Genomic DNA, 26,468 nt, shown 5'->3' with positions numbered 1-26,468 from the left:
ATTTTGTCCATGTTCACGGATCCATCATGCTCATTGTAGTCTATGGGTTCATGAAAACTACGGTTGCAACAAGGATGCCATCCGTGTTTCATGGATCATTAGGAAGAGATGCTTTGAAAATGATTTTTCAGCTGCACAGTGTCCGTGAAACATGGATGGCACACGGACAGCATCACCGACATCTTCACGGAGGCATCACTGACCACCTTTTCATGGATTTGAGCACAGACGTGTGAATCAGGCTTTAGGCCTCTTTCACACGAACGATACGGATTAGGCCCGGATGCGTTCAGTGAAACTCGCACCATTTTTTAACCAATTTCAGTCAGTTTTGTTTTCGATTGCGTTAAGTTGTTCATTTTTTTCCGCGCGGGTGCAATGCGTTTTGATGCGTTTTTCACGCACTTGTTAAAAAGCTAAAGGTTTACAAACAACATCTCTTAGCAACCATCAGTGAAAAACGCATCACATCCAGATTTGCTTCCAGATGCAATGTGTTTTTCACTGTAGACCCATTCACTTCTAAGGGGCCAGGGCTGCGTGAAAAACACAGAATATAGAACATGCTGTGTTTTTCACGCAACGCAGAACTGATGCTCATGTACACAGACCCATTAAAATGAATGGGTCAGGATTCAGTACGGGTGCTATGCGTTCACTTTACGCATTGCACCCGCGCGGAAAACTCGCTTGTGTGAAAGGAGCCTTAGGGCTGTTTCACACGAGCGGATGCCGTGCGTGACATCCGCTCCGTGAAAGAGTGCCAAGACCCGATGCAGACTGCAGAGGCACGGAGCAGTAACATGACTGATAATGCTCCGTGCCTCTCTGTGACCTCTTTACTACGAAATCGCAGTGAGATAAAGTTGTCATTGTGATTTCGTAGTAAAGAGATCACAGAGAGGCACGGAGCATTATCAGTCATGTTACTGCTCCGTGCCTCTGCAGTCCGCATCGGGTCTTGGCTGTCATTTACGGAGCGGATGTCACGCACGGCATCCGCTCGTGTGAAACAGCCCTAAGGCTTTCCTCATCTTCTCCATTCGGAGATCAGGCCACCTTGAAGACTTCTTTCAGCTGCGTCTCATCTCTGCAGAATTTGACAAACAGACATTTCAGATTCCTCACTTTTCAATCATCCTTCCCCTCCTGGTGCCCGAACATCATCATCCTGCTGCTACTCCCAATATTATGTCCGCTGTGCTTCCCAATGCCCACAAATACTATACTGCAGAAATACCAGTGCTATACAGATAGCCCCCTTCCCTCATATTAATAGTGCTCCTAGAATGCCCTCAATAGTAATAGTGCCCCCTACAGTACCACCAATAGCAACCCAAATAGTATTGTCCTCCATATTGTGCCCAATAATAATGCCCCCACGGTACCCCCAGTATTGATAATGCCCCCATAGTGCCCATCGAACAAATAAGGCACCTCCAGTAGCGCCCCCAAGAGTGACAAGGCCCCACTATAAAGTAACCCTTACAGCCTCCAGTAGTAATAAAGCTATCTATAAAGCACCCATCTATAAAGTAACCCTTAGAGCCCACAGTAGTAATAAAGCCCCCTATAGTGGCACCAGTATTTATAATGAACCTTGCAGTAGCGACAGTATTTATAAAGCCTCCCTGCAATTCACCCTGATGTTATTACGCCCCCTGTTGTGCCCCTACAAATAATGCACCACCGTAGTGCCCATATGTATAGTTTCCCCTGTAGTGCTTGCATGTATATTGCTCTCACCTCTAGTGGTAGTATGTATATATAATGCTCTCCCCCTTCCTGTGGTGTCCCCAGTATTATAATGCCCCCTCTGTATTGCTAGAATATATAATGGCTCCTCTGTAGTGGTAGTATATATAATCCTCTCCCCATGTTCCTGTAGTGCCCCATGTATTATAATGCCCTCTTTGTATTGGTAGTCTATATGATGCCCCCTCTGTATTTGTAGTATATATTCTGACCCCCTCTGTATTGGTAGTATATATAATGGCCCCTCTGTACTGGTAGTATATATAATGGCCCCTCTGTATTGCTAGTATATATAATGGACCCCTTTGTTTTGATAGTATATAAAATGGCCCCTTTGTAGTATATATAATACCCCCCTCTGTAATATATCTAATGGCCCCCTCTGCATTGATAATATATATAGTAGCCCCCCTCTGTAGTATATATAATGCCCCCTTTGTTGTATATACAATGGCCCCCTCTGTAGTGTATATAATAGCCCCCTCTTTATTGATATCTATAGTATATATAATGCCCCCACCCCATAGTGCCCCCAGTACTGCCAGCATGCATACATAAAATATAACCACCTGTGTTGTGTTCTCCGCTGCTTCCCGCGATGCGGGCCACATGCTCTTCTCACCTGGTTGGGATTTCACTGTTCTCTCCTGCGTCAGGTTTGACAAACACCTGTGTTCTGATGTCATCCCATGAGACATGGCGCATGAGGTTGCAGTGATGTCATCCCATGAGACATGGCGCATGAGGTTGCAGTGATGTCATCCCATGAGACATGGCGCATGAGGTTGCAGTGATGTCATTGCGATCTCCTGCACCGTTCTACAGCCTCATAGGCTTAAGGCCTAGTGGAACGACGGGGACAGGAGCCATAGGTCGTAAACTGCCGCTGCCCCTCAGAAGCAGGTCGGCCATGGCAGAAGCGGCCCTGCTCCTGAGGATAGACCATCAATATCACTACATTTGTATGCGTAACCTAGTAAACCCTATATTCCAGTTCCATGTACGGTATGTTGTGCACTTTTTTATTGTATTTTTACAGCAGACAGGTGGCCCCTGGAGTGAACCGTTCAGTAACTTTTCTAGAAAGCCTGTAAAGCTGCCCACCATCTTCGAGCATTTTCTTCTCACCCTCTTGCTGACACGAATGTAATTTGAATAATATTTCCATGACCCACCGGCTTAAATCCTGATAAATGTGACCAGCGTAAAATCCGGCATGAGCTCCAGCTAAGCCACATTGCATAACTTTAACTTATTTTAAGTGTTTTCCTGTTCCCTATAAATTCTTCTGACTCACCCAGCTTGGTGCGGTGATATACAAGCGCCCCGATAAGCTCGCGGGCCTCCCTGAGCCCCAGTGTCTTTTATTTCAATCAGCAATGACAGACAGTTTTTCCATTCAGTCCGTGCTTTCTCTTCTGCCAGCCGGGCGGCCGGGCTATTTATGTGGCGCGGACACCTGTTCTTCAGTAACCGTGCCACCTCTGATATAGATATCGCGCTCAGCGGCCAGATTAATTAAATTGCTTACACAAGTTAACATATAATCCGCTTATTTTATTGTGTCACGAATGGATTTATTAGGTAAAAATAACTTGTCGTTAAACAATTTCCTTTTTTTTTCGAATTGAAGCCGCTGTGGAGCCGACCATGCATCTGTCCTGGCTTCAAGGAGACGCAGTCACTATACCGTACCATGCGATGCCCGCATTTTTTGCAGAGCCATTGACTTTAATGAGCCCGCGGCCAAGAATAGGACACGTTCTTCCTTGTGCCTTCTGCATTCGTATGTCCGTTCCGCAAAAGATAGAACATGTCCTATGCGGAACACTGACTCATTGAAATCAATGGGTCTGCAAAAAATGTGGACGTCACACAGACGGTATTGTATTTTGTGCACTGCGACATGCATACGGTCGCAGTTAGGCCATGATTGATGTAAAAAATTAAAATCAGACCTCATATATGACAAAGCTAGAACCCGCCCTGTAACTCACATGGATTCATAGATCTCCACGTTCATTGCTTCAATAGCTCTGCTAGATGATCTTCAGCCTGGCAGTTCAGGGAGTGTGTCCTCTCTGCTGCAGCTTTCTCTCTGTAACTGCTGCAGCTTCTAACAGAACATACAGTCAGGTCCATAAATATTGGGACATGGACACAATTCTAACATTTTTGGCTCTATACACCACCACGATAGATTTGAAATGAAACGAACAAGATGTGCTTTACCTGCAGACTGTCAGCTTTAATATGAGGGTATTTACATCCAAATCAGGTGAACGGTGTAGGAATTACAACAGTTTGCATATGTGCCTCCCACATGTTAAGGAACCAAAAGTATTAGGACAATTGGCTTCTCAGCTGTTCCATGACCAGGCGTGTGTTATTCCCTCATTATCCCAATTAGGCCCCATTCACACATCCGCAATTTCGTTCCGCATTTTGCGGAACAGAATTGCGGACCCATTCATTTCTATGGGGCTGCACGATGTGCGGGCCGGATATGGAATTGCGGACCCGCACTTCCGGGTCTGCAATTCCGTTCCCGAAAAAAATAGAACATGTCCTATTCTTCTGTATATGGTATACAGATGGCTCACTGTGGATAGCCGTGACTGGTGCTCAAGGTTGAAAGAAAACACCCCTAGTTCTCGGTATTGTATAATTGGATAACTAACCCGGCACTCAAAACATATTGAGGATTTTGTTGTACCATACAAATTTATTATACAATAAAACCGCAATATATCTAAGCAGTATACATCCTGTTCATATACATCGCTAATAAAACTTTACTAAAAATATTTTTTTTAAAATCTATTATTCACACTATAGCAGGAATACTATTCAAATTCTCTATTTATGTAGAGACATATTTGCATAGGTAGAATTCCGGTAGTAATTGACAGTAATTAATGAGGAGCATATAAAAGTCAAGATGTTTGGGACCACGGGTGACCTACTGAGGAAGAGATAAGTTATCTCGAAACGCGTCTGGGCGTAATACCTGTGTGTAAAACAAGTACACAATATACATGGCCATGTATTAAACCTTACCGTCAAGAAAGTTATTTTCGCTTTACTTACGAAGCGCATAGACGGACAAAATCTCACGAGAATTGGGACGAGATCCCGAAAGGCGCTGCAAACCGAAACCAACGAGGTTGGAGCGTGGTGGAGCTGTGGGACGCCACTGAAAAAATCTCTACATGCAAAAAAGCTTCACCTAATCAGCGCAAGTACCAAATGTGTACACTATATCCCCTATAGACGGGCGAATCTACTAACCATAAAAGTTTGGGACTACGTAGAAACTGTGTTCCCTCATACAGAGACCAGAAGCCCTACATGTATGGACTGACTATCTGTCAATTACTACCGGAATTCTACCTATGCAAATATGTCTCTACATAAATAGAGAATTTGAATAGTATTCCTGCTATAGTGTGAATAATTGATTTGTTTTAATATTTTTGGTAAAGTTTTATTAGCGATGTATATGAACAGGATGTATACTGCTTAGATATATTGCGGTTTTATTGTATAATAAATTTGTATGGTTCCACATATCCTCAATATGTTTTGAGTGCCAGGTTAATTTTCCAATGTCCTATTCTTGTCCGCAATTGCGGACAAGAATAGGCATATTCTATTAGTGCCAGCGATGTGTGGTCCGCACATTGCCGGTGTCCGTGTTTTGCGGATCCGTGTGATGAGATCCAAAGAGCTGTCACTAACAGTGAAGCAAGCCATCATTAGGCTGAAAAAACTAAACAAACCCATCAGAGAGAGATAGCAAAAACATTAGGCGCGGCCAAAACAACTGCTTGGAACATTCTTAAAAAGAAGGAACGCACCGGTGAGCTCAGCAACACCAAAAGACCCGGAAGACCACGGAAAACAACTGTGGTGGATGACAGAAGAATTCTTTCCCTGGTGAAGAAAACACCCTTCACAACAGTTGGCCGGATCAAGAACACTCTCCAGGAGGTAGGTGTATGTGTGTCAAAGTCAACAATCAAGAGAAGACTTCACCAGAGTGAATACAGAGGGTTCACCACAAGATGTAAACCATTGGTGAGCCTCAAAAACAGGAAGGCCAGATTAGAGTTTGCCAAACGACATCTAAAAAAGCCTTCACAGTTCTGGAACAACATCCTATGGACAGATGAGACCAAGATTAACTTGTACCAGAGTGATGGGAAGAGAAGAGTATGGGGAAGAAAAGGAACTGCTCATGATCCTAAGCATACCACGTCATCAGTGAAGCATGGTGGTGGTAGTGTCATGGCGTGGGCATGTATGGCTGCCAATGGAACTGGTTCTCTTGTATTTATTGATGATGTGACTGCTGACATAAGCAGCAGGATGAATTCTGAAGTGTTTTGGGCAATATTATCTGCTCATATTCAGCCAAATGCTTCAGAACTCATTGGACGGCACTTCACAGTGCAGATGGACAATGACCCAAAGCATACTGCGAAAGCAACCAAAGGGTTTTTTAAGGGAAAGAAGTGGAATGTTATGCAATGGCCAAGTCAATCACCGGACCTGAATCCGATTGAGCATGCATTTCACTTGCTGAAGACAAAACTGAAGGGAAAAAGCCCCAAGAACAAGCAGGAACTGAAGCCAGTTGCAGTAGAGGCCTGGCAGAGCATCACCAGGGATGGAACCCAGCGTCTGGTGATGTCCATGCGTTCCAGACTTCAGCCTGTAATTGACTGCAAAGGATTTGCAACCAAATATTAACCTGATTTGGATGTTAATAGCCTCAAATTAAAGCTGACAGTCTGCAGTTAAAGCACATCTTGTTCATTTCATTTCAAATCCATTGTGGTGGAGTATAGAGCCAAAAATGTTAGAATTGTGTTGCTGTCCCAATATTTATTGATGGTGGCAATTGAAGGTTTGAACCGGGGACGTGCGACCAGCTCAGTGAGGCGGACAAACAATAAGGAAAAAAACAAACAGCAGGTGGCGCTATACAGATGGATTTTATTGAATAACTCAATGACTATAATAAATTATGAATTCCACGCAAATACAGAAGTATTCAGATCCAGGAGCTGTTTTGAGAAATGTAGAATATGTTTCATGATACGAGCCCTTTAAAGAAGGAGAAGCCTTTGTGATGTAGCGCTCATTGTTACTCCTATCTTCAAGTGAATCTCCACCTTTTGGGCAATGCTAAAGGTGTATTTACACTTAGGCCTCTTTCACGCATAAGTGATTCATGGACGTGCGCTATCCGTGGATCTGTAGACTTTAATGTGCGGATTCACACATACGTATGAATCCAAGCTGTGAGTGATTGCTAGGGGCAAGAAATATGGAGATCTCTGGCTCCGACATTGGCGGATGCTGCCTGAATGCCCACCAGACCGGAGATGGGCAGAGATCAGGCCGCAACCCGGAATATGTGGCGAGAATCAGCCAGACAGATAACGCTGCCGAATCCGTCGGCTTCCTCTGGAGTCACCTCCACGTCCAAGTGTAAAGACGTCAATGGCATGCTCGCACTAAACATCTTCGGTGTTTGGCAAGGAGCAGAAGACAGGCTGTGCACGCTGTGTTTGTGAACGAGTGCGCTGGTGCAAGAACTCACAACTAGCGTTGTCAATCTAACGGAAGAGGCCGTGTTTGGAGCACCAGGGGCGTCCCTGAAGCAGTGCTCAAACCACAAAAGCTCGCCTCTTGGTGCTTCAATGGCTCATTTGCATAAAAACAAAAGTCTAGCTTCCTCCACAACGCCAGGACCGAGAAAGACAATACAGGTATTGTTTTACTCAGCTAGATCAACCCTACCAGGTTATATGCCTGGTTTAATAGGGTTGATCCTGGTGGAACCGGCATACGGACACATGGATATGGAATGCACACGGAGTCATTTGCGTTTAGTTTTTTTGCAGCTCCATTGAAATGAATGGTTTCGCATACGGGCCGAATAAAAACATAACGGATACAGACACAAAATACGTTCATGTCCAACACATTTTTCAGCCTAGCAGTGTCCATGCTGACACACACGAAGGCCAAAAAACGGACTAAACACGGACTAAACACGGATGTCATCAAGGACACAGTGGACGTGTGATAGAGGTTTTACAGTGGAAAACTACAAAGTAAAATGAAATTATAAAGAGTTAATATCCCCAGAGTAATTGTATGACCTTTTGGGAAACTTTTTGTAAAAAAAAAAAGCCCAAATTTTTTGCCATAGCCAAGCTCATCACCCATGAATATACCGGTATATTATACATCAAAAAGATGGAGACAAACGGCGAACCAGTTCCAACCCCTAGGGCTTTTTCACACAAGTGAGTTTGCCGTCCGGATGCGATGTGAGAAGTCTACGCAAAGCATCCGAACTGGATCCTGAGCCTTTCATTCCAGTGGATCTGTGCGCATGAGTTTGGCGTTTTTCACACCATCATCTTTGAAATCGCAGCGTGTTTTATATTGTGTGTTTTTAAAGCAGCTCTGGTTCCATAGAAGTGAATAGGGCTCGTGTGAAAAATGGAAGACATCCGGATACAATGCCTTTCACTGATGGTTATTTGGAGACGTATGTTATTATTCGCCAGTTGCACGTGAAAAACGCATGCAATCTGGAGTCTATCTGGACGGGGAAAAAAGCCATTACTCCTAGAGGCTCTGCTCTCTCTGCAACTGCCGCCCCCTCTGCACTTTGATTGACAGGGTCAGGCTTGATGATGTTTTCCCTGTCAAAGTGCAGGGGGCTCGGCAGTTGCAGAGAGAGCTGAGCCTCTAGGTGTAATGTTAACGCCCCCGTTGCCCCGGGAGGCTCATTTGCATATATTAAAACATCATTTTTCTCAGGAACGCGGGCACATATGACCATGGGACCAACAGAGAGCCAACAGATCAGCCAGTTTCATAGGTACAAAACTGCTGACAGATGCCCTTTAAATTCTGCAGCTGCTGTTTGCCCTCTGTTTGCAGACCCTCGGTAGACGCCGGTGGCCAGCAGCCATGTGTGTACAGTACATGTAATTATATGTATGAGGCGCCCGCACTCTGGACACTTAATGGAAACCTGTGTGACAGTATAGGCGGACTCTTTAGAATTTCTGGAGTGGCCATGCAATATTCATCACCCTTTTAGCACAGTGCGAATGTCTCGGGCTGCCGCCTGCCATCCGGTTTTACATAATCGGCTTGTTTGCAGGATTCTGTATGTGATTTTTGTTGGATTGCAGCGCCTCCCTGTGGAGAGGAGAGAGAAGTGACGAGGAATCTGCTAGGTCCCTGTGTTATCAGTACAGCGAGTGTCCTGCCATTTTAGGAGCATGAGGGGCAGTGTCAAGTCCTGAACAGAAAGAAAAAAATGCAAACCAAATAAAGTACAAAAAAGTGTTCTAATGCTAAAGCTACGCTTATTAAGTAAATTTGAGATTCTTGGCAAATACATTTTGACGTCTGCCAAACGTCAAGGCGATCTCTGTAAGACGGGAACCTAACACTGAATACTACCTGTAATGTGCCATGACGACTACCATAAAATTCAGGGAGTGCAGGTTCCACATGCCTGCCTTAATTTTTGTCATTTTTGGTGCCGAAATGGCCTCCATTTAATCCAGGGAAAGCATGTTCTGAACAGGAAACGGGATAACTTAATGATCGGTGGGGGTCCGACCACTGGGACCCTCTCCACCCCCAATCCCGAAAACGGGTCCCATTCTGAAGGAGCAGCAGTCGCTCGATTCATTTTGCAGCCATGCTCAACCTGCGTCCCTCCAGCTGTTGTAAAACTACAACTCCCACAATGCCCTGCTGTAGGCTGATAGCTGTAGGCTATTCAGGCATGCTGGGAGTTGTAGGTTTGCAACAGCTGGAGGGCCGCAAGTTGAGCATGCCTGCTTTATAGGATTGCCGGAGATAGAGTACAGAGCTCAGCAGTCCCATAGAGAATGAATGGAGCAGTAGGATGACGGCTCGACCCGATGCTCCATAAGATTGGGGGAACGGGACCCCCATTTTCTTAATCTGTGGGGGTCCCAGCAGTTGGACCCCTACCAATCAGTCAGTTATGCCCTATCCTATTGATAGGAGATAGCTTGGCACAACCCCCTTTAAAGGGGTTATCCAAGTAAATATAATGATGACCTATCCACAGTGGGGGTTTGACACCCGGGACGCCCTCCGATCAGCTGTTTCAGGGAGCACCCGGCTCCTGACAGCTTTCCAAGCACAGTGGCGTACATTCACTTCAATGGGGCTGAGCTGCAAATAGGCCATGTGACAGATATGCGATGCCGTCACCTGGCCTAGGAAGAGGCGGCAGCACTCACGGAGCACCGGCATCTTCTAACAGCTGATTGGCGGGAGTCCTAGGTCTTGAACGCCCACCGATCTGATATTGATGACCTATCCTGAGGACAGGTCATCAATTTTATTTACCAGATAACCCCTTTAGGAACTATTTTGTAAACAGAGATGAGTGAATCAATTATAATATTCTGGAATTCTTCAAATTTTTCACAAAGTTAGGGTTCGCACAAACTTGAATTTTGCAGAATTGATTGCGGGAGAATGAGGGCTCATGCACACAACGGTTGCCTGTGTTGCAAAACATGGACATTGGCCGCGTACATTCCGCATTTTTCAGAACGGAACGTCCTGCCCTCTATCGAACTGTCCTATCCTTGTACCTCCGTACAGGGAGGAGGAGACGGCCGTGCTTCTCAGGGGGCGTCCCCTTCTCCCTGGCTGTGAGCTGCCCAATCGCAGCGGAGAGCGTCACAGCCAGGGAGAAGGAGACGCCCATTGAGAAACAGGGCCGTCTTCTCCTCCCTGTACCAATGGTATGAATTTACATACCAGGCAGGAAACCAGTACGGGGGGCACAGCGGGTGAATGGAGCGGCGCATAGGAAAAATAGAAAGCGCTGTAACATCACTTCACTATGCCCTACACAACCCACTAGTTATATGATCATAGCCGGACCCGTGAAAGGTTTATTGTGTACTTAAAGGGGTTGTTTGACCCTTTCCATTTTTCTGATCGGTGGATGGAGGACCCCTTTACCTTGGCCTCTCAGCTCAGTAGGATACAACATAGTGCTTTACTCGGAGGAGCCTTAAAGAAGGCCTACCGCCGCTCCTGACATGTCTGTACAAGTAACGTAAATGCTTATGTTGCCTTTGAAATAATGATTCTGGAGGATCTTTTCTCATAACTCCGCCCGGTGCTGTCCCTCTGTTATTCCTTCTAGAAATGTAACTATAAATACTTTGACAACTAGGTGTTACCATTCCCTTTGTCGGTAGGGTGTGTCCCTACATAGTTTCACACTGGCAGCACTGATTGAGCAGTAAACTATGTAGGGACACACCCCTTTAACAAGGAAAATGGTGGCCCCCTTGCTGGGATGCAGGTGATGCAGATAGCAGTGCAGCAGGATGTAATCACACTTTTCTACAGATGCAGATAGCAGTGCAGCAGGATGTAATCACACTTGTCTACAGATGCAGATAGCAGTGCAGCAGGATGTAATCACACTTGTCTACAGATGCAGATAGCAGTGCAGCAGGATGTAATCACACTTGTCTACAGATGCAGATAGCAGTGCAGCAGGATGTAATCACACTTGTCTACAGATGCAGATAGCAGTGCAGCAGGATGTAATCACACTTGTCTACAGATGCAGATAGCAGTGCAGCAGGATGTAATCACACTTGTCTACAGATGCAGATTTAGAATGGAAAATCTGACCAAGGGCTCATGCACACGACCGTATGAATTCTGAGGTCTGCAAAAAAAACAGATCCACAAAAAATACAGATGGCGTCCGTGTGCATTGCATTTACGCAATACGGACAATAATAGGAAATGTTCTATTTTTTTGCGGAACGGAAATACGAACATACGGAAGCAGAATGCACGCTGAATAATTTCCGTTTTTTTTTTGCGGACCCGTTATAATGAATGTTTTTCGCATACTATACGCAAAAAACGGAACGGACATTGAAAGAAAATACGTTCGTGTGCATGAGCCCCAAGACTCATGCTGGATTTACACGGCCCAATGTTTGGACTGATTATGCAGGAATGAACATTCCTACCCGCAAATCGCTCATGCGGACTCCGAAATTGTTGTTTCTGGGCAGCAGATTGTGCCGTCTAAACAGAGATCTGCTGCCCAGAAACAATAAATCTGTATGAGGACGAACGATCGCAGTGATCATCGCTTGTCCTCCTACTGTGGAGGTGATCGCTGTGTGTAACTGACGAGCAGGTAATTGTCGGGATGGAACGCCTCCTTCCAGTGCGAATGTCTATAGCAGGGGTAGGCAACCTCCTGCACTCCAGCTGAATCGACTTTATTAGAATGTATTGGCTCCGATGAGCTAAGGTTATTACTTTGCGAAGTCTCGCAAGACTTCAGGTAATAACTTTGTAAATTAATTTCTACTTCCATTTCAGTGAGCAGGACAGAGAATTTAGAAAAAGTGCAAACAGCAGGTGGCGCTGTACAGATAGATTCCAGTCAATAACTCTGTGGCTGTAATACATTTTAATTACAAGCAATTACAAATGTGTTCAGATCCAGGTGCTGGTTTGAAAGCTGTAGAATATTTTTTGTGGGACAACCCCTTTAACTTAAAGGTGACAACCAGTATGGCTTTACACTTTGTTGTTATTTTTGTCATATTGGATGCCACAACCAAACTGAAGGATGTTAATATTTCTGTAGTCAAATACCAAATGCAGAGGCTGACCATACACATTAGGTAAGCGTTCGCCAAACCCGCCAAATTTGGCGGGTCCATTAGACCATCTAATGTGTGTTATGGGGGATCCCTTGAATCTCCCCCAGTAGCAGATGTTGGGGTGAAGGGGGGGGGGGGAGATGTTGGCCAGGCAGCTGGATTTCAACATGCCCAATCCTTCTGCTGAGCCCAACATGCATGTGTATGGAGTTGGCTTGGCCAAACAAGCTACTTAATTACTGTGGCGAGCCACATTTTACATTTTTGGTGAAAAAGTCGCACTTACAGTCAAATCCTATGTAAGCGATACATATTTTCTCTCTCTTTCCTTTGCAGACTGCGAAGATATTGGAAATCCCAGTCGTTGTCACCGAGCAGTACCCCAAAGGCCTTGGTCTCACTGTGCCCGAACTTGGAGCTGATGGTATCAAAAAATATTCTAAGACGTGTTTCAGTATGCTGACTCCAGAAGTGGAGAAGGAGCTCCAGTCCATCCCTGAACGGCAGTCTGTAATATTATGTGGCATCGAGACCCATGCGTGCATCATGGTATGTGTACTGCATGTGGTATAGTGTTATATAGTGTGTGTATAGTGTTATATAGTGTATGTATAGTGTTATATAGTGTGTGTGTATAGTGTTATATAGTGTGTGTATAGTGTTATATAGTGTGTGTGTGTATAATGTTATATAGTGTTATATAGTGTGTGTATAGTGTTATATACTGTGTGTATAGTGTTATATAGTGTGTGCATAGTGTTATATAGTGTGTATAGTGTTATATAGTGTGTGTATAGTGTTGTATAGTGTTATATAGTGCGTGTATAGTGTTATATAGTGTGTGTATAGTGTTGTATAGTGTTATATAGTGCGTGTATAGTGTTATATAGTGTGTGTATAGTGTTGTATAGTGTTATATAGTGCGTGTATAGTGTTATATAGTGTGTGTATAGTGTTATATAGTGTGTGTATAGTGTTATATAGTGTGTGTGTGTATAGTGTTGTATAGTGTGTGTATAGTGTTATATAGTGTGTGTATAGTGTTATAAAGTGTGTATATAGTGTGTGTATAATGTTATATAGTGTGTATAATGTTATATAGTGTGTGTATAGTGTTATATAGTGTGTGTATAGTGGGGGTCTATATTATATAGTGGGGGTGTATTTTATATAGTGTGTGTATAGTGGGGGTGTATATTATATAGTGTGTGTATAATGGGGGTGTATATTATATAGTGTGTGTATGATGGGGGTGTATATTATATAGTGTGTGTATAGTGGGGGTGTATATTATATAGTGTGTGTATAGTGGGGGTGTATATTATATAGTGTGTGTATAATGGGGGTGTATATTATATAGTGTGTGTATGATGGGGGTGTATATTATATAGTGTGTGTATAGTGGGGGTGTATATTATATAGTGTGTGTATAATGGGGTGTATATTATATAGTGTGTGTATAATGGGGTGTATATTATATAGTGTGTGTATAATGGGGTGTATATTATATAGTGTGTGTATAATGGGGTGTATATTATATAGTGTGTGTATAATGGGGTGTATATTATATAGTGTGTGTATAATGGGGTGTATATTATATAGTGTGTGTATAATGGGGGTGTATATTATATAGTGTGTGTATAATGGGGGTGTATATTATATAGTGTGTGTATAGTGGGGGTGTATATTATATAGTGTGTGTATTGTATAGTGTGTATAATATTATATAGTGGGGGTGTATATTATATAGTGTGTATGATGTTAGTATTGTGGTGTACAGTGTGTTATACCATCACATCAAGCCTTAAAGAGTCACCGCAGGCACCAGTGAAAGGCCCGTACATGACAATGGGCTCCGTACATTATGGCCACATAAATAATGTATGAGTCACAGATGAATCCTGCCAGGCGTAAGTGCAGATGGCGGTGTGCTCAGACCGGCACTTGGGTGACCGCGGTAATGAAAATATGTGCAGCAAATAAGTACAGAGCCTTGGAACTGCAGGGTGTTTTATCACCAACCGATCTGGGCCCAGGGGCGGCCATGGTCTCTCTGGATTCCTTTCCAGAGACATTTACACGTCTGTGTGATGGGGGTGGTCTCACCTCCCACATTGGTGGCATCAGTCATGGCATAACCCATTTAAAGGGGTTGTCTCACCTCGAACAATATGCCGTCAATGTCAGATAGGTGAAAATCAGACATTGTATAGTAGTACATGACACTCTCTGACAAAGCTAGTAACATGGATACAGACCTACCCCAATTCATTGCTCCCGTTTCTCTACTAGATTCTCTTCATGCTGGCAACTCAGGGACATGTTCTTTCTGCTGCAGCTTTCGCCCTTTCTCAGCTTGGGGGCATATCCTTTCTGCTACAGCACTTTCCCTATCACAACTCAGGAGGTGTTTCCTTTCTGCTGCAGTTCAGTTTTTTCTTTATCACAGGTCAGGGGGCTTATCCTTTCTGCTGCAGCTCTCTCCTTGGCACAGCTCAGGGGTGCTGTCCTTTCCGCTGCAGCTTTCTCTCTATAACAGCTCAGGAGGGGTTTGTCTTTTCCGCTGCAGTTCTGTCCCTATCATGCCTCAGGGGGTGTGCCCTTCCTGCAGCAGCTCTCTCCTTATCACAGCTCAGGGTGTGTGCCCTTTCTTCTGCAGCTCTCTCCCTATCACAGCAGGGGGTGTGCCCTTTCTACTGCAGCTCTCTCCCTATCACAGCAGGGGGGGTGTCCTTTCTTCTGCAGCTCTCTCCCTATCACAGCAGGGGGTGCGCCCTTTCTTCTGCAGCTCTCTCCCTATCACAGTTCAGGGTGTGTGCCCTTTCTACTGCAGCTCTCTCCCTATCACAGCAGGGGGTATGTCCTTTCTTATGCAGCTCTCTCCCTATCACAGCAGGGGTTGTGCCCTTTCTACTGCAGCTCTCTCCCTATCACAGCAGGGGGGTGTCCTTTCTTCTGCAGCTCTCTCCCTATCACAGCAGGGGGTGTGCCCTTTCTTCTGCAGCTCTCTCCCTATCACAGTTCAGGGTGTGTGCCCTTTCTACTGCAGCTCTCTCCCTATCACAGCTCAGGGTGTGTGCCCTTTCTTCTGCAGCTCTCTCCCTATCACAGTAGGGTGTGTGTCCTTTCAACTGCAGCTCTCTCCCTATGACAGCTCAGGGTGTGTGCCCTTTCTTCTGCAGCTCTCTCCCTATCACAGCTCAGGGTGTGTGCCCTTTCTACTGCAGCTCTCTCCCTATCACAGCAGGGGGTGTGTCCTTTCTTCTGCAGCTCTCTCCCTATAACAGCAGGGGGTGTGCCCTTTCTACTGCAGCTCTCTCCCTATCACAGCTCAGGGTGTGTGCCCTTTCTTCTGCAGCTCTCTCCCTATCACAGTAGGGTGTGTGTCCTTTCAACTGCAGCTCTCTCCCTATGACAGCTCAGGGTGTGTGCCCTTTCCTCTGCAGCTCTCTCCCTATCACAGCTCAGGGTGTGTGCCCTTTCTACTGCAGCTCTCTCCCTATCACAGCAGGGGGTGTGTCCTTTCTTCTGCAGCGCTCTCCCTATCACAGCAGGGGGTGTGCCCTTTCTACTGCAGCTCTGTCCCTATCACAGCAGGGGGTGTGTCCTTTCTTCTGCAGCTCTCTCCCTATTTGTCATGGATGAGAGTGGGGGAAACCCTCAACCGTGCGATGTCAATAGGATAAGGGTAGCTGCTAGGCCAGGACGACAGGATCAGGTCACCTCCTAGTGGGTCCCTAATTCTGACCCTGCTCCTAGTCCAGGGATTTCATGAGGGCTAGTAGGGAACCTAGGTTCCGGAGTATGAGCCCTCCTACCATCTGGGTTGGCTCATATGGTTAGGAGTTAGGGTCGGAATTAGGGACGAGCTAGGAGGTGACCTGCTCCCTGATCCTGTCGTCCTGGCCTAGCAGCTACCCTTTTCCTATTGACATCGGACGGTTGAGGGTTATCCTCATCCGTGACAGTGTGACCACAAAGGCTCCTTGCTTGGATACCTTCGAAAGAGGGTGCCGCATGTATCGCCATCTGTTGTATGGGGTGCATGCGCGTTCTCCGGAGGGAGAGCGTTATGGGGGTAACACGGCGCGGTGAGTGGCTTTTCCCCGCCATCCGATTGTCACCGTTGTCTGTATTGGTGCCCCCTTATTTGTCATTCCCCCCCCCCTCCCATTGTTTGTTATGCCCCACCAACTTTCCCCTTTTGTGGTTGGGGGGGGGGGGGGGGGCTTTGAGGGGTGGGAGTGTACCGCCTTCGGAAGAGGGTGCAGCATGTGGCGCCTGCCGCTTTCTGGCACGCATGCTTATCCTCCGGAGGGAGGGTGAAAGGGGAACCCTGATACAGTGCAGTTCTCTGTAGCAGTGGTTGCAGTGTGTGTGAACTGGCACTTGTGTTTGGGTCTCCCCTCGTCCACGTCTCAGTGGTTCTCTCTCTTGTGTCGGTGTGGCTAGCTGCAGTCCTTGTTAGACTGGCTTTGGTGTATGCTGGTGGAGGATGCATGCTGGCAGCGACTTGGTGGGAACCGTGTCTGAGAGTGGACGCAGCGATCAGTGCGGTCTCTCCTGATTGTTTGGTGGCTGGCGCCCTGGTTCCTGTGTGTTGCTCCAGGGGCTGGCAGCTGGCGCCCTGGTTCCTGTGTGTTGCTCCAGGGGCTGGCAGCAGTCCTGGGGAGATTCGCTTGCGCTGACACTGATTCTCCTACTTTTCCCCTTCTCCTATCCCTGTTTTTGGGTTCCTCACCAGTTTCCCCTTTTTTTTTCTTTTTTTTTTCGTGGGGGGGCTTTGAGGGGTGGGAGTGTCACGACTATGTGTTTGGTCGTGACTCTTTGTGTCGCATGCAGTTGTCAGCGGTCTGCTTGTTGTCTACCGCAGGTGAGGGCAGTTAGTATGTTGTCTCATGTGTGGTTGCCGCTGGCAACATGATGTTGTTGGCAGTGTAGCAGCCTGAGCTGGTTGCTAGGCGGCTCGCTGTCAAGGCATGCGGTTGCATCTAGCAACGTGTGTTTGTATGTGTTCACTTTCCATGTTTGGTTTGCACGGGATTTGGTTGTGTGTGCATTTCCCCTTAAAGTGACACTTTACTTGTCTGGTGTTGGAAGGGTTAACTCCTTTCCTAGTATGTGGGTGTGGGTGTGACTGCTTGGGCTATGTAGCTCCTGCTGGATCCCTTTAGCTCCTTGCTCCTTGGCCAGTGAGACTCCTGTTCGTCCGTGTCTAGGAGGAACAGGTCGTCTTACCCTGCTCCTAGTCCAGGGATTTCCTGAGGGCTAGTAGGGACCCTAGGTTCCGGAGTATGAGCCCTCCTACCATCTGGGTTGGCTCATACGGTTAGGAGTCAGGGTCAGAATTAGGGACGCGCTAGGAGGTGACCTGCTCCCGTATCCTGTCGTCCTGGCCTAGTAGCTACCCTTATCCTATTGACATCGCACGGTTGAGGGTTTCCCCCATCCTCATCCGTGACACTATCACAGCAGGGGGTGTGCCCTTTCTTCTGCAGCTCTCTCCCTATTACAGCTTAGGGTGTGTGCCCTTTCTACTGCAGCTCTCTCCCTATCACAGCAGGGGGGGTGTCCTTTCTTCTGCAGCTCTCTCCCTATCACAGCAGGGGGTGTGCCCTTTCTTCTGCAGCTTTCTCCCTATCACAGCTCACGGTGTGCCCTTTCTTCTGAAGCTTTCTCCCTATCACAGCTCAGGGTGTGTGCCCTTTCTTCTGCAGCTCTCTCCCTATCACAGCTCAGGGTGTGTGCCCTTTCTTCTGCAGCTCTCTCCCTATCACAGCTCAGGGTGTGTGCCCTTTCTACTGCAGCTCTCTCCCTATCACAGCTCAGGGTGTGTGCCCTTTCTTCTGCAGCTCTCTCCCTATCACAGCTCAGGGTGTGTGCCCTTTCTTCTGCAGCTTTCTCCCTATCACAGCTCAGGGTGTGTGCCCTTTCTTCTGCAGCTCTCTCCCTATCACAGCAGGGGTGTGTCCTTTCTACTGCAGCTCTCTCCCTATCACAGCTCAGGGTGTGTGCCCTTTCTACTGCAGCTCTCTCCCTATCACAGCTCAGGGTGTGTGCCCTTTCTTCTGCAGCTTTCTCCCTATCACAGCAGGGGTGTGTCCTTTCTACTGCAACTCTCTCCCTTTAACTCTCACAGTTTCTAGCGGTAGCAATGGCTGGGGGTAGTTGAAAAACGCTGGTCTTAGTAAATGTCCCACATAGAGCATTTAGTGTAGATCGGGGATGAGCAACCCCCGACGCGCCAGCTGTTCTAAAACTACCAGAATCATCCTTTTTCTTCTGTGGGAGTTATAAGAACAGCCAAGTAAGCGTGCCTGCTGGGAGTTATAGTTTCACAACAGATGGAGTGTCGAAAGTTGCCGGTCCCTGGTAGGCAACTTCCACACTTGAAATCCACACTGCAATGCAAAAACAAAAAACATTCACTGCAAACCTGCAAGACTCTTAGAGTTTGCAGCATGCTCTTTGCTATTGCATATTTATCGATGGATCCCATTCACTTATAGTGGAGAGATAGAATAAAGCAGTACGGTATGTCAGCGTGTGAACAGAGCCATAAGTAAATTGCTCTGGCTGAAAAAGGAGCTGTCACCCCTCCCTGAACTTGGTCCAAAACAATATTGTTGATTTTGAAATGTTTTTTTTCTTTACAGAGCACCACACTGGACCTGCTCAATAAAGGCTTCGATGTCCATGTTGTAGCTGATGCTTGTTCTTCCCGAAGGTAATGCTCCGCAATATACGGATTGCGCCCGTGTGCATTCCGCAATTTGCGGACAGCCATTAATTTAACTGCCTATTCTTGTCCACAAAAATGACAAGACTTAGGACAGGTTATATTATTTTTGCGGACCACGGAACGGAGCAACGGATGCGCACAGCATACGGAGTGCTGTCCGCATCTTTTGCGGCCCCGTTAAAGTGAATGGGTCCGCATCCAAGCCGCAAATACTGTGGCTCGGTTGCGGACCAAAACAATGGTCGTGTGCATGAGGCCTAAGGCTGAGTTAAACACTTCAGTTATTTCCATCAGTTATAGGGCTGTTTCACACGAGCGGATGCCGTGCGTGACATCCGCTCCGTGAAAGAGTGCCAAGACCCGATGCAGACTGCAGAGGCACGGAGCATTAACATGACTAATAATGCTCTGTGCCTCTCTGTGATCTCTTTACTATGAAATCACAGTTGTCACCGTAATTTCGTAGTAAAGAGGTCACAGAGAGGCACGGAGCATTATCAGTCATGTTAATGCTCCGTGCCTCTGCAGTCTGCATCGGGTCTTGGCACTCTTTCACGGAGCGGATGTCACGCACGGCATCCGCTCGTGTGAAACAGCCCATAAGGAGCCAAAACCAGGTGCGAGTCAGAAGCACGGAACAGGTGCTGATCTTTCCATTACACCTGATATACAGTACAGACCAAAAGTTTGGACACACCTTCTCATTCAAAGCTTTTTTTTTATTTTCATGACTATGAAATTGTAGATTCACACTGAAGGCATCAAAACTATGAATTAACACATGTGGAATTATATACATAACAAAAAAGTGTGAAACAACTGAAAATATGTCATATTCTAGGTTCTTCAAAGTAGCCACCTTTTGCTTTGATTACTGCTTTGCACACTCTTGGCATTCTCTTGATGAGCTTCAAGAGGTAGTCACCTGAAATGGTATTCCAACAGTCTTGAAGGAGTTCCCAGAGATGCTTAGCACTTGTTGGCCCTTTTGCATTAAGTATGGAAATAACTGACCGAATAACTGAAGTGTGAACTTGGCCTTAGGCTACTTTCACACTTCGGGGCTCCGCTTCTGAGTTCCGTTTGAAGGCTCTCACAAGCTGCCCCGAACGGATCCGTCCAGCCCTAATGCATTCTGAGTGGATGCGGATCCGCTCAGAATGCATCAGTCTGGCAGCGTTTGTCCTCCGCTCCGCTCAGCAGGCGGACACCTGAACTCTGCTTGCAGTGTTCGGGTGTCCGCCTGGCCGTGCGGAGGCAAACGGATCCGTCCAGACTTACAATGTAAGTCAATGGGGACGGATCCGTTTGAAGTTGACACAATATGGTGCAATTTTCAAACGGATCGGTCCACCATTGACTTTCAATGTAAAGTCAAAACGGAACCATTTGCATTATCATGAACCAAAAAAAAAAAAGTTTTTTTTTTTTTTTTGTTCATGGTAATGCAAACGGATCCGTTCTGAACGGATCTAAGCGTTTGCATTATAGGTGCGGATCCGTCTGGGCAGATACCAGATGGATCCGCACCTAAACGCAGGTGTGAAAGTAGCCTTACCTGTTACCTGCCTTATCGTTATGTAATCATATTAATAAAAGTCACAAACTCCTTGTCATTAAAGGGTCACTGAGCTTTCATAGAGACATATCAAAATGCTTCATCGTTGAGGGCCTGAGTGTTGACACCCCCAACAATTTTTAGAATGAGGACAGAGAAACACTCGCATATATGCCTCTCCTCGCTGCGTTAGACGTCTGTTGGTCCGTCTCAATTCTGTCTCCTGCAGTGTGAGGGGAGAGTGCGATACGTGAGCGCCTCTCACTCCTCATTCTACGGATCATGGGGGTCTGAGCGCTCAGACCCCCACCGATCAAAACCATTGATATGTCGCTATGACATATCCAAAGTTATTGGTAATTTTAGTGACCCCTTGAAAAGAATGTCTAGATAACAAAAAAAAAAAAGTGGCAGAATGTCATGGCTGACAAACTGCAAAAATCTTTCTATCTATCTATCTATCTTCTATCTATCTATCTATCTATCTATCTATCTTCTATCTATCTATCTATCTATCTATCTATCCTAATAACTATCTATCTATCTATCTTCTATCTATCTATCCTAATAACTATCTATCTATCTATCCTAATAACTATCTATCTATCTATCTATCTATCTATCTATCTATCTATCTATCTATCTATCTATCATCTTCTATCTATCGATCTATCTAGCTATCGATCTAGCGATCTAGCTCGACTAGCCTCGATCGAGCCGAATATAAGCGAGCATCTATCTTCTAGCTTCATCGAGCTGATCTATCTACGATCGAGCTATCATGCTATCGACTAGCTATCTATCCTAATAATATCTATCTATCTATCATCCTATCTAGCTATCTAGTATTACTCCTAATACTATCTATCATCTATCTATCATCTCTCTTATCTATCACTATCTATCTAAATATCGATACGAGCTATCTATGCTATCTATATCTATCTCCTATCTATCTACTCTATCTATCTATGCTAATCTATCTCCTATATCTATCTATCTATCTATCCTAATATCTATCTCCTATTTATCTATCTATCTTCTATCTATCTATCCTAATATCTATCATCTATCTATCATCTGTCTATCTATCTATCTATCTATCTATCTATCTATCTATCCTAATATCTATCTCCTATTAATCTATCTATCTATCTATCTTCAATCTATCTATCCTAATATCTATCATCTGTCTATCTCAGCTGAAGAATTTAAAGGCTATGAACACCTTTAAAATAATTTTTTCATTATTGCATTTTACTCATTTTGAGCTAAAAAATGTTCAGCCATTTTTGAGTTACATGGGTTAAAAATCAGTCTGTTTGCAAGCTGTCATTTAGTGTTTTCTTTGAATCCTGTCACCTGGCAGCTCAAGTGTACCTCTGTGATCTTCTGACCTCAAACGCTCATTAAAGCTCAATTCTTATTAAACTGAGATAAGAATATGGCTTAAATAAGTGTTTATGAGGTCAGGAGATTAGAGATAAGAACTACACAGGAGCCGCCAGATGATAGGATTCGAAGAAAACACAAATGACAGCTTGCAAACAGACTTATTTTTAACCCTTCTAACAAAAAAACGGCTGAACATTTTTAATAAATACCAATTGAAAAAATTTATTTGTAGCCCAGAATGAGTAAAGTGCAATCATAAGCAATGCCCCTGAAGGTGTCCATAGCCCCTTCTCTGACTGTCAGTTTTCAGATAATTCTGCCGTGATTCTGAGATCTTCCAGTTGTAACTTGACTGATGAAATGGTAAATTCCTTGGCGACTATATTTCGAAGCATGCAGTGATGTCTCTATATGGCCAATGTTAATCGAGCAGGAGAGCTCGGGCATCCCCTTTAGGCCTCATGCACACGGCCATTCCGTTTTTTGCGGTCCGCAATCCGTGAAACCGCAAAAAAACGAAAGCCGTCCGTCCGCATCTTTTGTGGCCCCATTGAAGTGAATTGGTCCGCATCAGAGCCGCCAAAACGGCGGCTCGGATGCGGACCCAAACAACGGTCGTGTGCATGAGGCCTTAAGAACACGAATGCAGAAAACAATGAAATAAGTCAAAATGAACAGAAAAGTAAATTGCAAAACTTTCTATATGGATTGAAATGATCACTTATGATAAAGAACAGTTAGGATTTCTCTGTAATAGGCTTTAATGTCAGTTTACATTTTGGGAAGTAACGTCATTTAAAGGGATCATTCTTCCATTAGTCAGGTAGACCGCCTAGTAGCTCTTTCCAGAATGAAGCAGAGTGGAGCGTTTCTAACCACCGGTGAAGGAGTCATCTTACAGTTACTACAGGATGCGGCTCATCCGAAATTCAGAGAGGTAAGCGTCCTTCATTTCATCGTAGAATACACACACACGTCGCTTACTAAAGTATTCATCCTTGTCTCTTTTATATGCGCTTCATTTGCTGAAGATATTTCACATTTTGAACATGTGTGGTCCTGGAAATTTTGCATTATCGCCTGTCAGAATTGCTGCCCTGGTGGCCATTTGTTAGGCCCCTGACTGTTATGGAAATCCTTCGTCACCTCACTATTGCTTTGTGTGTTGCTGCGGTTTCTATTAACCACAGCAGCAAAGGAGTTAAAATGCCTCAAGTCAATGGTATGAAAGTAGCGTATCGTCCTACACCGCGGCAGCAATGGGTTTTTCCCATCTCAGACATTGATGGCATATCGCTGAGATATACCACCAATGTATAATAATTTGGGGTCCCACCACTGGGACCTGCCCCCATCTCCAGAACCAGCTCGCTCCCACCTGTGGACCCACTCCTATGTCCAGAACTGGCTGACTTCCACCTCTGGGACCTGCTCCTATCTCTAGAAACGGCTAACTGGGACCTTCTCCTATCTCCACTTCTGGGGCCCGCTACTATCTCCAGAACCAGCTGGCTCCCACCTCTGGGACCTTCAACTATCTCCAGAACCAGCTGGCTCCCACCTCTGGGACCTGCTCCTCTCTCCAGGATGGGGGCCCCAAAGTGAAGGAGAGCACATTGCGCTCTTCTCTGTTTTTTTAAACAGACTTTTCTATGCACCTCTTGAGTGATGGATTGACTGGAGCTCAGTGATGGTCTGATGATACAGTGAGCTAAACAATATTTTTCTCTTAGGTCGTGTTCACACTGAGGGTTTTTGCCATGGATTTCCAACCACGTCCCATTGTTTTCAATGGCAGTCCATGCCGCCATTCACAAGGCCACGCGTTACTTTCATGTGTTTTTTAGGTTGTGCCAAGAATGGACATGTCCATTCCTGGCATGGTCACCACATGAAATTGTGGTGGGAGTCTGCTTGCAGTTTAGCTTTATTTAATGGGGCTAAACCGCGAGCAGTTTCCGCAGCACAGAAAATACTCTGTGGACTTTTACCATGTCAAAATCTGCCGTGTGAGCACAGCCTTATGGGTGTACTGTTGGCAAATCCCTACCATGACTAGTTGTCACCTTTCATTCATACCCCTCTGTGGTCGCTGCCAACAAGACAGGATTGTAACATTAACTGTACACTCCAGAAATCAGTAGAAACTAGTCCAAAATATTAATACTGAGCAAATTTCCCAAAATTTGTTTCTGGCTCAAGTCAATCGAATCATCCATCAGATTCCATTTGGTATGCCTTCTGCTCTGTATTCTGTCGGTGAACACCCTTTTGATGCAGGACAAATCTTAAAAGTTTCAGATTCGCATGAATTAGAAATTTTGTGAAACTAAAAGTTTACATTCATCGCTTGGTCTTTTTGTAACATCTAAGAAATACTGTGTACAGAACTTGTGCCTATGAGGTTATTAAACAGAGCACTCCGCCTTCAGTAGGACACCACGACACAGCTATTTCAGATTAATGCCACCTGAATAACAATTTCACAAATTGCAGCGCAAGTATTTACACTCCTCTATCACCTGATTTTGGTGAGATATTTTTTTTCTAATAGGTCTTCATTAAAAAATGTTGTACAGTTTTCACTCTGCAGCCTGCCTGTTTTCACATACATTGCAGGCTGCTCGGCCCCACTCAGCGCTGAATCCGTCTCATTCTGTAGACCCTCTCTCTCTGGTCTTCTTGGTGCTCAGAAATACTTTCTTCCATACTATTTGCCCGGAGTCTATGTGTCCCTGTATATCTGGCTGCTGTAAAGCTCATTTTTAGGGCAGGATGATTGATTTGTTGCGGTTCTGTAACTGTCCTGATCACTAGCTACAAACACTTAGAAGGAACATTCCCAGTTGATGCAGCTGAAAGTTACGAGCAGGCTGAAGCAGATGGCCCTGGAGCTTTTGGCTATTCCCTCTGTCTATAACCCACACTACATATTTTTCCAGATGCCCCCTAAACCTTGTAGACCCTGGCATCTGCCCAAGGTTTCCTGGTTCTGCTGAAAGACCTGTGCGCTGGAAAAATTAAATCTGTGGCAATGCAGGGGATTGAAGTTTCGTACCATTCAGGTTAGGCATGCAGGTAGATAGACCGAGGGAAACACTGAGCATTGCAGCCCCTTCAAACATCTGATTGGCATGGACGCCGAGAGTTAGACCCCCTCCAATCCAATCCATTGCTGGAGAACCTCTTTAATTGAATGATGTTGGAAGTCTTTAATGTGAAATCGTTTTTACAGTTTTTTTTCTTTTGACTAATTATTAAAGGGGTTGTGCCAAGTATTCAAGTTATCCCTTATCCACAGGATACAAGATAACTACCGATCAGTGGGGGTCCAACCACTGGGACCTCCACCAAACCTCAGATCAGACCCTCATCAGCCTCAGATCAGACCCCCATCAGGGATCCCATGTTCCCATCCTGATGGAGCACCAGGCTGAGCCTGGTGCTCCATTCATCCTCCGTCGGACTGGCAGAAATAGACGAGCGCTCACCCTTTTGCTCCATCAGGACAGGATCATGAGTTTGGTGGGGGTTCCATCAATCAGCCCCCCACTGATCAGGTAGGTAGATCATTATAGGGGATAACCTTCACACTTGGCATGGTCCCTTTAATGATGACTCTTTAATTTCTCTCCATCAACCACATGAACTTTTCTTTGTGTCGTCCAGGTCCAGAAGATTATTAGGGATCCTGCTCCTGACAGTGGACTTGTGGCCCTGTTTCACAGCCAGAATCCTCTCTTTACATGAAGATGTCCATATTGTTGCCAGTTGTTTCAGAGAACAATGTGAATGTATAAACAACAATACTATCAAGGGGGCTCACCAGTATCCAGCTCCGCCTGCTCTACCACCGAGCTGTTATACTGAAAATATGTAATTAATGGCTGGCTTGAATAAACAAATAAAAAAGGAAACAATATATATAAAATATATAAATAGATGTATGTGTTTTATATATATTGTTTCCTATTTTATTTTCAGAACAATGTGAATGTAGCAAGAAGCCTATTGTAACAAATCCAATAAAATACTGTCTCCTGAAAATGCTCTGTATGATTATATTTGTGTCTGGGCATGCAATGAATCATCTCCTTTCCCTGGAGAGCTGGTGGTCTTCCCAAGGGTCTCAGAACCATAATCTGTGGTTTCCAGCTGCTTATCCATCCCCCTGGGCTATTTGATAGTTTCAGGGAACCCATCTTCCTTTCCTTTCTTGCTATTTCATTATGCAAAGAGGTGTCTCCCAAGGAAGAGATCCATCTCACCATCGCCAACT

At 45.3% G+C, this 26,468-nt stretch overlaps 1 protein-coding gene across 3 annotated transcripts in view; it reads left to right on the top strand.

Annotated features, from left to right (window-relative positions):
- Positions 1-26,236, top strand: part of ISOC2 (isochorismatase domain containing 2) — a 31,520-nt gene extending 5,284 nt beyond the window's left edge. For all 3 annotated transcript variants that reach the window (XM_044278559.1, XM_044278557.1, XM_044278558.1), the window contains exons 3-6: positions 12,831-13,043; positions 19,151-19,221; positions 23,009-23,126; positions 25,859-26,236. In XM_044278559.1, coding sequence (XP_044134494.1) covers positions 12,831-13,043; positions 19,151-19,221; positions 23,009-23,126; positions 25,859-25,939 — 483 coding nt within the window. In that variant the 3' untranslated portion in view covers positions 25,940-26,236. The remainder of the gene's footprint in view (positions 1-12,830; positions 13,044-19,150; positions 19,222-23,008; positions 23,127-25,858) is intronic.
- The last annotated feature ends 232 nt before the right edge of the window (positions 26,237-26,468 follow it).

Source organism: Bufo gargarizans, chromosome 2, assembly GCF_014858855.1.
Source record: "Bufo gargarizans isolate SCDJY-AF-19 chromosome 2, ASM1485885v1, whole genome shotgun sequence".
NCBI lineage: Eukaryota > Metazoa > Chordata > Amphibia > Anura > Bufonidae > Bufo > Bufo gargarizans.
This window is presented reverse-complemented; position numbering and strand designations above follow the sequence as displayed.